The sequence below is a fragment of the Anticarsia gemmatalis genome, chromosome 12 (genome assembly GCF_050436995.1).
Source record: "Anticarsia gemmatalis isolate Benzon Research Colony breed Stoneville strain chromosome 12, ilAntGemm2 primary, whole genome shotgun sequence".
NCBI classification, from domain to species: Eukaryota; Metazoa; Arthropoda; class Insecta; order Lepidoptera; family Erebidae; genus Anticarsia; species Anticarsia gemmatalis.
The window spans coordinates 301,169-314,373 of NC_134756.1; the positions used below are offsets into that span (position 1 = coordinate 301,169).

The 13,205-nt window shown below is 42.7% G+C and overlaps 2 protein-coding genes across 2 annotated transcripts; one reads left to right on the forward strand and one right to left on the reverse strand.

The window, feature by feature from the left end:
- Positions 1-1,577: 1,577 nt before the first annotated feature.
- Positions 1,578-4,158, reverse strand: LOC142977290 (uncharacterized). The gene is made up of 2 exons (XM_076121101.1): positions 4,015-4,158; positions 1,578-3,909 (listed from the first exon to the last, which is right to left on the reverse strand). The coding sequence occupies exons 1-2, from the start codon at positions 4,027-4,029 to the stop codon at positions 1,945-1,947; spliced, it is 1,980 nt and encodes a 659-aa protein (XP_075977216.1). The 5' UTR covers positions 4,030-4,158; the 3' UTR covers positions 1,578-1,944.
- Positions 4,159-5,613: 1,455 nt separating this feature from the next.
- Positions 5,614-9,881, forward strand: LOC142977090 (uncharacterized). The gene is made up of 5 exons (XM_076120801.1): positions 5,614-6,284; positions 7,524-7,702; positions 7,952-8,035; positions 8,319-8,608; positions 8,974-9,881. Exons 1-5 carry the CDS (start codon positions 5,734-5,736, stop codon positions 9,049-9,051), a joined length of 1,182 nt encoding a protein of 393 aa, XP_075976916.1. The 5' UTR covers positions 5,614-5,733; the 3' UTR covers positions 9,052-9,881.
- The last annotated feature ends 3,324 nt before the right edge of the window (positions 9,882-13,205 follow it).

The following is a 13,205-nucleotide window of genomic DNA, read 5'->3' on the forward strand; positions in this document are numbered from 1 at the left end:
GGAAATTCTAAGTTAGGTGACATAAAAACTTACCTTTTTGCCGGAACGATGCCTGAACAGAACATGCATAATAAATAGATTTACTAGTGGATACAGTCCTTCATGGTAGCTATATTATAAAACGCCAGTGCTGGGAACCACAGGCTCGATTCCCGACGAAATTTAAAAAAAAATTGTTTTGTATCTAGTTTAACTTTGTCTTTTCAGTAGGTTTGTAATAAAAATTACCTTAGAAAATGGCATTTACGTAAAACCATAACAATTACATTGTTTAATTACAGGATTCAAAGTAAATAAGCATTTCTTTCTACTAGTTAAAATCTCTATGAGTTTTATCGAATGCAACACAAATAAAGAATGCAAAGTCCGCAACCCGCTCTTGGCTAGTGCAATAAACAGGATATACATTTTTGGTAGGTTCTAGTTGCAATCAACAGTATATACAAATAGTGATATCATTCCATATTTCCCAATTGTCTAGCTAGAAGCAGGTGTTACGTGTTGGACCTGGGCGCGGCGGTCGCGTGGCGTATGTCAGTGCACGTGCGTGTGTCCGACTGAGGCCAGCACTCGACCCATATACACATGTCCTGCTAGACGTGGAAATATTACTACATTACCTCATATTTAATAATTATGGCTTGCAGGGTTTGTCTACTATTTGGTGCAGTCAATCTTATTGTTGGCGCTGCAGCTGTTCTGCAGTCTAGCCGGTATAGCAATGGTTAGTAATCAGATAATCTATACTAATATTATAAAGCTGAAGAGTTTGTTTGTTTGTTTGTTTGTTTGTTTGAACGCGCTAATCTCAGAAACTACTGATCCGATTTGAAAAATTATTTCAGTGTTAGATAGTCCATTTATCGAGGAAGGTTATAGGCTATATATCATCACGCTACGAGCAGTAGGAGCAGAGTACCAGTAAAAAATGTTCCAAAAACGGGGAAAAATTTGACCCATTCTCTCTTATGTGACGCAAGCGAAGTTGCGCGGGTCAGCTAGTGGATGATAAGTCTACTCTTTACTGTCTTAGTGCTGGTAATTAATATATAACATTTTATTATGTAGAATAGTCAGACTGTATGTTATAGGGCCAATTTTGTCAATAAAAAAGTTGCTAGTTTAATTAAGTATCAATTTTGGTATAATGATTAGAAAGAAGTTGGTAAAAACAAATTTGCCGTATTATTGCTCGCAATGGTTTGGAATATTTTGGGATTAAAATTGGTATAGCACACGCAGTTAGTCAACCTGTTGACTAAGTATTGATGTATTGTATATCAGTGTTAACTTTCAATAGGATAACTTATTAAAGTTGAACTCGATATGGGCTTGAATTTATGTCGCATTTAGATCGTTAAGCAGTACCTAATCGAATACTTATCTGGTTGAACCTTATGAAAGCTTTGCTAAAGTGACCTGCCGAATTTCCTGTGAGAATATTTAAAAGTAGCAATTTATCACAATCAACTTGGACTCGATGGAAAATGAAGGTACAATGACTAGATTCAAACACTACTAGTCTACGAATGTAAAACTCAAATAAATACCGATGACAACACAAATAACAAAACAACTGAATCACGAATATTTTTATTTATAACAAAATAAATAAATAATCTCCCTTACATCTATGTTAACGACTTATACTATTTAATGTTAAAGGCAATACATGAACATAGAGTTTATCTTAATTATATACACAGCTACGACACTCCCAGAGATATGATCTAACGCCTAGATCTTACTCTCAAACACACATACTGACATGTAACATTCACTTGCCGGATATTTCACATTACTTGCTTCACAGCACTTATGGTTCCATATCGTTTTCGAGGATTTATATGAAAAATGTCGCTAAACGTTACACATCAGACACACTCACGGCCACATCGAGGTAACAGGTAAATGCTGTTGAACATCTCTCACTGATAGACGCGACTACCTGCTGAAATGTTCCAACGGCTTCTCTATCGGAGGCTGTTGTTTCAATGGAATGTGATTGTGGTACGATTGCTCGTCGTCGCCTTCTGAACTCCGCCCCTCAGCTCCTTGAGGCACGCCGTACTCCGCAGCCGGCTGCTGCTGGTTAAAATCCTGACCCTGGCCGAAGTCCTGACCGTGTTGGTTGTAATCTCCTTGACCGAAATTTTGTCCTTGTCCAAAATTCTGACCGCTGTTTCCGAAATCTTGATTAGGTACGCCGTAGTCGGAGTTGAGGATTGGTACACCGTAAGAGTCCTGTGGTACGTTAGCTTGCTGATGCTGTTGGTTGTTCAGTTGGTGTTCGTACTGCGCCTGTTCTATCTGCTGCTGGATGTGGTGCTGCAGCTCGTTCTGGTAGTTGTGGTACTGATCATCGCCGCTGTGGTGCTCGTACACCTGCGTGCCTTGCTCCTGAGTGAACTGATGATGACCACCCTGTCCGAAGTTGCCGTCTTGTCCAAATTGGCCCGCCTGCCCGAATTGGTTTCCTTGATCATACTGGTTTCCCTGGCCAAACTGGTTTCCTTGACCAAATTGACCATCATGCCCAAATTGTCCGTCATGACCGAACTGAGCACCTTGTCCGAAGTTACCATCCTGACCGAAATGACCACCTCCTTGAGCAGCAGCTATGTCGTGAGGAGTCGGCTGTACCGGAGACCAGCCGTCGTGTTCGAGTGGGATTTGATGAATACCTGGTTGAGTGGGCTGTACATGCACGGTGGGTTGCGTAGGTTGTAGGAAACCTGGTTGAGCAGAATGCAAGTGCACTTCAGGTTGACCTGGTTGCAGCAGACCTGGCTGCAGGAGACCAGGCTGAGCTGCGTGCAAATGTACTTCTGGTTGTGCCGGTTGTAGATGTACGTCATGGTGGACGTCAGGTTGTAAGTGCACACCGGGCTGCACTGGCTGCAAGTGCAGGGTGGGTTGTGTTGGCTGCAGGTGCACATGAGGAACCTCTTGCCCAGGATGCAGCAGTGTCGTCGGTTCAACAGCTGCATGAACGCCCGGCTGCTCTATCACCACACCGTCGTGACCTCCTTGAGGCACTAACTGCAAGGGTACCTGAGGACGTGGGTAAATTACTTGACTGACAGACGCGGGACCAGCAGCACCAAGCGGTAGGTAGGGAGATTGGAAGTTGTAGAATGGAAATCTGGGATAGGATGCAAAGAACGATGTTTGTACCGCATTACCGGGACGAAGCGCGTATGGGAACTGAGCAGCATACGGCAGAAGAGGGGCCACGGGAGCAACAGGAGCTGGTTGCAGAGGTACGGGGGCAGGAGCGTGTACCACGGGTCTTAGGTGAACGTGTTCTTGTGGCACGAGGTGAGTGGCAGCCGGGAAGACCGGAGCTGGCGCTGGTGCGGGGATCGGAGCAGGCAGTAAGGCAGGAGCAGGGGCTGGTATGTGGTGCGTATGAACTGTCGCCGTTGGCTGAACAATAGGCACAATAGGTGTAGCTGGCACTGGCACAGGAGCGGGCACATGTCCGTGAACAACTGGTACTAATGGTTTCGGCTCCACATGGTGATGGTGATGATGGAAATGATTTTCCGGTTTCGGTAACAACACTGTTTTTGTGTGATGAGGGAATTTCAGACCGTAGTGAGGATGAGGCACCGGCACCTTATGTCCTACGGGAACGGGGTAGCGGGTCGTTAAGGGATGGCTCAGAGGAACTTTGACTGCAGTGACAGCGGCTGCAGGTGGGTATGTCACGACGAGAGGTTTGACAAGGGAGTGTGTCACTACGGGAATGTCGTATCCGAGTTTGAAGGGCGGTACGGCTGAGAGCACCCCTCGCTTGTGATGCTTGGCGCGCACGATGCGCCCCAGCAGCTTGGTCTTCGCCGCTTTGAGGTGTGCGACATCTCCGGCCGACACCCACACGCACGCGCACAGCACCAACGCGATCTGAAACACACCACGCACCATCATGAACGTCTTTGTCATATGCACTTGTCACTGTATCACTTCACACTATATTCCACTTAGTTTCCACAATTAATCGATACTTACTACGGTAAGTTTCATGTCGATGCGGTCGCCCGGTTGGCGCGACAACTACTCAGATACCGATGGTCATCGGGGACCTCCACCCATACTTATAACTTAAAATTATACGAATTAGTATGTAACAGGCGTTTAGGTTTCACTCGGGGTAGCCGGACGTGCCAACAGCGAACTTCGTCCTTATGTGATAATGCTTTCGATCGTTCCTAAACGAATGCAGTTTAATTCTTCTTCCGAATTAGTAGCAACTGATGTTGAGTTTTATTACGTGTGGTTAGAGCTCAATTTCAATGTGTGGTTGTCTGTTTTAGGCAGCACGTAGGTGGCTACCGTCATTCCCGTGTAACAAGCGTGCGGACGCGCATACTAATCGATCAAGCAGCGTAATCGAGAGAAAATTGTACCAAACTGTACAGGGACGAATTTTGATACCTTTCAATAACGAATCGAAATAAACGTAGATACGATAATACATTTGATACCAGCAAAGAAGTAACCTCTACACATCTAAATCGCTTGCTTGGCTTCGATATTAGGTATGCAAGTTAACCGAAAGGCAAGATTAGCAATAATGAATCTTTGTTTACGACTTTTTAGCTTAAGCTTTAACAACAGCTAAAAATTCTTATACTACTTTTTTATTTCGTTAGCAACTGGATACTCGATGTATCCAGTATGAACACTACATCAAAGTTAGGTTGCATATTAGCACCGATCTATTTTTACTTCGATTATTTTATTCAGATAAGTGGCGCCTACTCCGGCCCTGTAGCCTAGGACATCGTTATGCGAGCACACGCCCAGTGGTTACCAAATAAACCACGATCACTTTCCTTGGCTCTCACTCAGCGCGTGCGCACCTGCCTCAGATCACTCGGCACACACCGACATTAGCCGAACCTTACCGAACACACGCTTGCGTAACTTGCACTCACATTATGCAGGTACTTGCTTACTAACCCCGACGGTACTTCATTAATGTTTTCAAATCACGTAGCAACTGATTTTACCTACTGGCGGGAATAATAGTCTCTTCCGTAGAATTTTAAATTCATGTTAGGTAATGGCTTTTCATTTCTCGACCTACGCAATTTGGGTTAGATTTAAAGTATTCGGCAGGATGCCAGGGTTTCGTCATCGCTGATTTGATAGCAATTGAATGTAAACTGGTACCTACTTATTTGGTAATAATTAAGTATCATATGAAATTTCAAGCTTGAAGGTGCGGTTGGGTTGATAATGGTATTACAAAGTGTAGGTACCTACTTACCCCAGAATATTTCAATAATAATATGTATCTATTATAACTGGACAAAACCAATTACATAAAAATACCTGTTTTATGGTCTAGACCTTTACCCTTACCTCTTTTCGTTAAATCGACTTTTTTATATTAACTCTTTTATTTTTTTCAAAAATAAAAGTAACTTAATGATTTATAATTTTTTTAACGATTTTCACTTTCACTTGACAGACTGCTGACACTCCAAATCCTGAAGCTTTGAAAAAAAGAACATATTAGGTTAAAGCATAAAAGATCTTGCATCTCGTTTTTTACTAGGCGCAGCAAACGCGTTCTCTTTCTGGATTTAATGTCAGTAATGTCAAAACTGTCCGAGCTTAAAGCTTTACAATCGCTCGTAAACAAACACAAAATATACGTGATTTTTTCAATAAATTTACAATTTATTGAGTTGTCGGTAAAAAGTTTTCAGAAGTTTTGCAATGGATGTATTAAGTGAAGAAAATGTGTGCAGAATATGTCTCAAAAAACAGGATACAGTGTACTCATTATTTCGTAAACGAAAAGGTGTTTCTCCGTGCGAAAAACTATGTAAAATAGGTGTTAAAGTTGATGTTAATGATACAGGCTCTACTGTTATATGTTGTGATTGTCTAGCAGAGTTGGATATCACTATAAATTTCTTGGAAAAATGTGAAAAATCACATCAGATTTTAGCTCAACAGCTATCTCGACATGTTGATTTTCCGGAGGAAATAGCGTGTTTTAAAAATGAATTAAATAGTGATCGTGTCAAAGATCTAAATAACAGCTATTATACAGACACTAGGCCTACAGAACCTGTACTAGATGTACCAATAGACAGTATAAATGATGAAGAGACACAAAGCGGTGATGTCCTGAGCTTGGAGGATGCTCAGTGTACGGAATGTGGCTCCAAGCGACGCTGTCAACACTGGACACCACCTACAAGTCATACTTGTCCACATTGTCAGAAGGTTTTCACTAGGAAGTTTAACTTTAAGTTGCATCTGTAAGTATCTCTGCATACATGTAGGCTCTGTAATACTTATGAAACTTGTTGTGGTATAATAGTGGATAATGTGATTGAGGTTGGAAGTTCTTATGTTGCTGCTTAATACTGCTTTAAACTACTACTGCATTAAGCTACTGCTGCATTAAATATGAGAACACACATAAGCCGTCTGTGCCTCTTTGTCAAAAGCAACAAAGTATATAACAGAACAAGAAAGAAATTTCATTTTCTTTAGTAAATGGTTTTACAAAGTATCTCATACAGAGTTGATCATTTCATAACTTAATCATTGAACTAGGTTCTGATTAATTCAAGAATTCTATTATTTAACCGTCATTCATATTTGGTCGCTTAAAAAGTTTTCAACAAAGGGTTTTGACAATTCTACTACCATGTATAAATACAGTAAAGTCTAAGGTGATATCATAAAAATACACAGTTCAATATAACTATAAACAATGTTCTATTACATTATTCACTATACACTAGCCGCCTTAGATATCAAGTACAATATGAATATATTTGCATCGGTGACGCACTGTGAAATGATTGTGCTCCATCGGTGGCCTTCAGTGAAAGTATATGTATGTGTATGAATGTCAAGTGTCTCATTCAATACTTGAGGATTATGCTATCATAATGTGTGGTGTGGAAAATTAAGTAGTCTGGTTTGGATATTGGTTTTCCCAATATTAGTTGGTTGTTTGATGGCTAATGGATTTGTAATTAGCTGTTATATACTTTCTCTTATGTCTATAAAGTTGTATCAAAAAGTAGCCTTAACCCTTAGTGTAATAAAAACTAATAGTAAACTTGATAACTGGCTTGTTTAATTTATTGAAAGCTTTGTGTTTTAATAATTGAGATAATAGCAATGTCAACATCCATTATTTTTCGACTGTTCCAAAATTTGTATATTTCATACTTAATCAAAACATTGTTAACAAGTTTAATTAAATAAACTTTCTGGTTCAAAAATCTATGTACAAGTGTAATCACACTATGTAAAGAAAAGTAATATATTAACCATCCTCCCTATGAAGACCTTAATGAAAGATGTACAGTAATGGTACAACCAGGACATTGCATTGCATAACACCATTAAAATTGCAAAGTGGGTTAATTAGGTACTACATGACTTATTAGGATGAACATAATCAGATCATATAATAAACATCCTGAATAGCTGCTGTCTGTACAAGGGCTCATAGCTTATGATCATGTGTGATTGTGCAGTAAGCGTCACAGCGGGTCGGGCGAGTGGTCGTGCGGGCAGTGCGGCGCGCGCGCCGTGTCGCGCTGGCTCGCCGCTCGACACTGCACGCCGCGCCGCCGCCGCGCCTGCCCCGTGCCCGGCTGCGGCAAGACGTATACCACTAATACTAACTTAAATACACATCTTAGAGTGCATAGTGGTAAGGATATCGAAAATTTTGTTATCTTTCTGCTCATTAATTCCTATATTTTTTGTGAAGATTATTTTGCATCTGATGACTTTTCCAAATTGCTAAAGAAATAACAAGCTTTTCCTCATCTCCAATGGAACATTGAAGTCTTAACAAGCTACATAGTTACATAGGTAATCTTATCGACCTGGAAACGGAATTCGAAGTTGTTGATGTCCAAAACTTGAAGTGATTGAATCTTAAACACTTTTGTTTCAGGTGAGAGACCATTTGAATGCAGTGAGTGTGGAAAGAAGTTTACAAGCAAAAATACACTAAACGATCATCTGAGGATACACACAGGTTTGGTAGAATGCTATCTAACTCTGCCTCTCGATCGATATTCTTTAAAGATGGTACAGGCTCCGAACCATAAAAACATATTGAATTGCATTGCAGTTCTGAATAATCAAAAAATTTTACTTATCCAATTAGGCATCCTTAATAGCTGACTTGAAGATCTTAGTTAGTTAATAAATATTTTCTATCGCTTTTGCCTTTTTTAAATTTATTTTTTTGCTTATTCTTTGCCTCTGAATTATAAATGGACATTCTTTTCTAAATCTATTTCATCTGTTTTACCCAGGAGCTTTGCCATACATCTGTCCGATCTGCGGCAAGCGGTTCCGCACTAACAAGTTGTCGGCGCACATGTCGACGCACTACGCGGCGCGGCACGCGTGCGGGCGCGGCGGGTGTGCGCTGCGCTTCGCCTCGCGCCGCGCGCTCCTGCGCCACGCGCGCGCACACCACGCCGTGACGTCACCCGCGCCCGTGACGTCACACGCGCCGCCCGCGCACGCCTGCGCGCTGTGCCCCGCCAGATATCATCATAAACAGTCGCTTAATAAACATATTAAGAAACAACACTCACAGGTCAGTTGTCATTAGCATTCTAAATGCATTTTTATATAAAAATCATCTATAAGCGTACAGGTAGAGCACGCCCGAAACGACCGTTTCTATTTGATACCTTAGTCGCCATCTAGAATAAGTAAAAGCACATTTTCCTGACAAAACGAACCTTCGAACCCCTTTCAAAGCCGGCAATTACCTGAAATGTCCATGTAAATATTACAAAGTAAGTATAATGATGATCAAAATTAATTGACTTATTTCATAATACAGCCATGAATGAATTGTCAAGCACCTAAAAAGTTATTGTTGATTAATGTAAAACACAATTCAAAATGGATATTGTATTGAGTGTGTGTAATATGTATTGTAATTTATTGTTGCAGACGCCAGTAGCTGTGAGTGCAGACATCGAGACTATTGAGACCAGCGACATTGTCAAACATATACAATGCGATCTGTGAAAACATTTATACTTTTGTAGAAATTATTAGAATTGTTTTATATAGAACCGTCTATTCGTTGTAGATATAAACGCCATCTAGGTTAATACGCGGAACTAATAAAAAAACTTATTTAGATAAGATTAGATTTTAACGTAAAAACCAAAGTTATTGAATAAATAAGTCAATCACTGCCATGAGAAGGGTTGATAAAAATATGTACCATTTATAGGACTATCTTTTTAGAATTTATTTATTTGTCGTATAACATCCAGAACGGATATAAGTGAGCAGCCATCTATGGACCGTCCGCGGTATGGTTGCTGAACGCGCAGCTCGTTAATCGATCAGTGGGTGCAACTAGACATGAGCGCCTTAATAAATAAGCTAATCACTGCCAATAGAAGTAAAGAAGAACTAAAACATTTACAAAAGATTTTGTATTTTAAAATAATCTTTTTTGAGAAGTGATCGTTTAGTATTTCATGATGATACGAACTATTCAACCTTTGATTCGTACCCAAGACCTTTGCATCACTATCGTATGTGACTACGCGAGTCGATAGAAGTATATTAAATCGCACTTTTTCTATAAATTAATAGCCTTTCAGAATGTAATATAAAGTTACAAATAGTAATCAATAGCGCAAGATACGACTGAGTTTGTATTCATTAAGTATTAACAAAACAATTATTTCGTAAACACCGCGGCTCTGCGCCGGACTGATTGCAATACGGTACTCAATCGAAACCTCACAATGTAGCCAAAGATATTTATTTGTTTACTTTTTATCTCCTTTTTATTGTACTATACAAAATAATTGTTTGTCAATAAATGTGTGTGATTCTAATTGGAATTTAACTTTTTTTTTATTTCTATTACTTTGGATAACTTGATTTCCTATAGGTATGGGCTAAGTCTGAAAATATCACACTAAAATTTAAAATGGGTCAACTTTGTGATTAGTTTTCTACTTTTCTCACATAAAAAAAGATTTTTATAAGCCATTTTCTGAAGTAATGTCTACAGGTATTGGTAATAACTTGAAACCCATAGGTACTTTATGTGATAAATCTTAAACACTTCATCTATGTTTTACACAATTTCCCCGTGGAAGCACAACCTGTGTTTTTTTTTGTTTCCCAAAACTGTCCCACTGCTGTGCAAGGGTCCATAACGAGGGAGGGTTAGGTCTTAAGCCTACAACTTAAAAAAAATATTTCATTAAATTCAAGCGAAGTAACAGCCTAAAATGATATAATCACTAATCAGCCGATCTATGAATACTAAGTAAATCAAGGTATTGGCAAGATCATGTGTTTGCAGTGAAATCAGCAGCGTCCCGCGGTCAAGGCCGGCGCGGTTAGAACGCTACGACGGTAGGTCACAATCACAACGTGACTAGCGCAGATCACTTCAACGATCATTGGCACACTTTGTGAAAGGCTCTTGCTACAGTGACTTCCGATCTTGAAGATTTGCTGAACAAATATGTACAACTGTCCTAAGTGAACGCATGTGATGATGTTTTCTTGCCAGTTCGAATGCTTTCGGGAATTTCATTAACTGTGTTTTGTAAGTGACAATATTTGTCCTAAATAATTGTGTATGTTTTGATTGTAAGGCATTTCTTAACTTACCTGAGTACAGTTAGTTTTAACTAATTGTACTTAGTAATATAGAAGCTTATCCCAGTATTACCTGTCTATAATATTGTTTGTTTTGTTAAATAATAGGGATTTTTATAACCCATTTTACTGTCATAGGTAGAAATAATGTTATTGTCACCATTATGTAACACCCAAATAACTTGGTTACGCATTTTACGTGTCCAATACAATGTGAAATATCATAAAGTAATTGATGATGTAAACGGAGGCGGAACTCCACGGGGATGCAACGATCAGCGGCGGCGCAGAGCGCGGCGCGACCGACACTCGCTGCACTTTGCGAAAATCAATTAGGTCATTGCACTTGTCTTGAAACGTCGCGGCCTTTTCTACGTTTTCTAGTCACCGGGACCTTCACCCAGTTGGTCGCGGTGCCCGACCCGCACTGATTTCACGCAGATTCGACTCGGCCTCTCAACATCAACGAAATCGATCCTTTACGAAACTGTTTATTTAGAAATGTATTACAATTCGCTTAGGGCTAAGTATAAAAATAACAAGACTAACATACATGGTGGACCTTACAACTAGAACATCACAGACGGTCGCCCTGCGATCGCACGAGAGCGACGATTACACACGGCTAGTCGGTCGTCGCCGATGCCTCCTCGACTCAATAAATAATAATTACAATTATGGCGTGTTACGCGGCGTCGCTCACGCCTTCTTGTGTCCGCGGACTTTGACGGTTTTCCGTTTGACGGTGGCCACGTTCGTCTTGGGCTCGTCCACCTGCACGTTGGTGGCGTGCACGTAGTTGTTCTGGAAGCCGGACTCGCGCACGCGCGCGTTCGGGCTCAGCTTGTCGGTGCGCTCGTGCTCGTCGGCGCGGCCCTCGTCGCCCGCTCGCTCCTTGTCCTCGGCGCTGCGCTCCGAGTCGTCGGCACGTTCCGACTCGTCCGACCTCTCCGCTGAATCCGCTCGCCTCGACTCTTCGTTGCTCCTCTCGCGGTCGTCATCTCTGATCCTGTGCGATGGATCCTCGCGCAGTCGTTCGTGATCCTCCAAGAAATAGCCGCTCTTGACGGGCGCTTCGTGTCGAGCGACGTCAGCGTCCAACGTCGGCGGCGGTACTGTCAGCTGCATGTAGAATTTCTCTTCTTCGGAGATAGGGTACGCTTTGCCGAAGTAGTCGTAATTATCGGCGGTGTATCGTTCGCTCTCGTCTTCGTCGCTCTCTGCGCTGCTCTCTTTCTTGCTCTTCTTGTCCTTCGTATTTTTAACAGATCGTGTTTTTCTCTGCTTACGTCTGCGCCTACGTCGGGGTCGTTCTGTCTGCGGTTCATGTGCGCTGTTGTCTCCGTCGTTGTCGTCATCAGCTCGTTCCCTGCTGTGGTAGTCGTTTACGTCCCTGCTGTGGTGATAATCATCACGGTCCCTCCTGTGGTAGTCGGCCACGTGTTGTTCATCATCTTCCTCGTCTCTGTCAGGTCGCTCGGGTCGCTCGCGGTGCAATTTCCTCGGGCGTTTCTCTCTGTAGATTGGCGGTACCCTTACAGTTACTGTATCAATTTGGTTCGGATTATGTTCAGTTGGCGGCAACACTCGTGGTTTTAACGGTTGTCTGGGATCTTGTGTGGTCGTCGTCACTTCAGAGTCGTCCTCTGCTTCTGGTAGTTGTTGTTGTATCCTGTTGCGCTGCGGCCGTTCACGCTGAAGACTTTGGTGCGACTCACCTTGCGGGTAATAGTTGTCAGCTAAGTTTCGATCTCCGAAATGTACATTTTGATAATGGTTTGCGTTATGTTGTGCGGCTGGCTGCGCATTTTGTTGTGCGTAAGGTCTTGCCTGCTGTTTCTTCTGATCCCAGAACCGTCCAACGGCTGCACCGAACTGTCTCACCGCGGCTTCACGGTCGCGGGACTCCTGCGCATCTTCATAGTCATCGTCTAACTGTTGTTGTGCCGCCTCATCGTCGTAAGCGAGATAATCATCGTCAACGCGGTCAACTTGCAGTTTGTTTAATCGTTTTGCATCGACCGTGTTCACTCGCCTCGGTACTCCGTTACGAACGACGAATGCATCCACGAATACTCGAGGCTCGCGCGGTTCCTCCGCGGGCAACTTAGCCGCCTGGGGTTGAATAGCGATCGGTTGGAATATTTCCTGGTCATCTAACTGTGCTTCAACTTGCTCTTCGGCCGCTGCCTCGGCAGCTGGAGCCGCAGCCGGAGCTTGTGTAACAGGACTACGGTTAAAATTAAAATTGAGTCGGAGATTGGATGTGATCCGTTCAAGATTGTCGGCCTGTAACTTAGGTGGCGGTGGCGGTGGAGCACAGGGCGGTGGAGTCGCGGGGTTCGCTCTTGGTTTAGGACACGGCGGGGGTGGCGGCGGCGGCGGTGGCGGCGGTGGTGGTGGCGGCGCAGGCTTGGGCTTTGGTTTAGGCGCGGCACGAGGACGCGGGCACGGTGGCACTGCCTTAGGAGCTGGCGGAGGTGGCGGCGGCGGCGGCGGAGGAGGAGGACAAGGCGCGGGAGCCGCTCTCGGCTGACCACACGGTG

Bases quoted from the DNA above. Each gene is read 5' to 3' on its own strand.
- LOC142977090 (XM_076120801.1), top strand. From the start codon at position 5,734: ATGGATGTATTAAGTGAAGAAAATGTGTGCAGAATATGTCTCAAAAAA. The intron at 6,285-7,523 runs GTAAGTATCTCT...GTGATTGTGCAG, and splicing joins TTTAACTTTAAGTTGCATCT to TAAGCGTCACAGCGGGTCGG. The intron at 7,703-7,951 runs GTAAGGATATCG...CTTTTGTTTCAG, and splicing joins ACATCTTAGAGTGCATAGTG to GTGAGAGACCATTTGAATGC.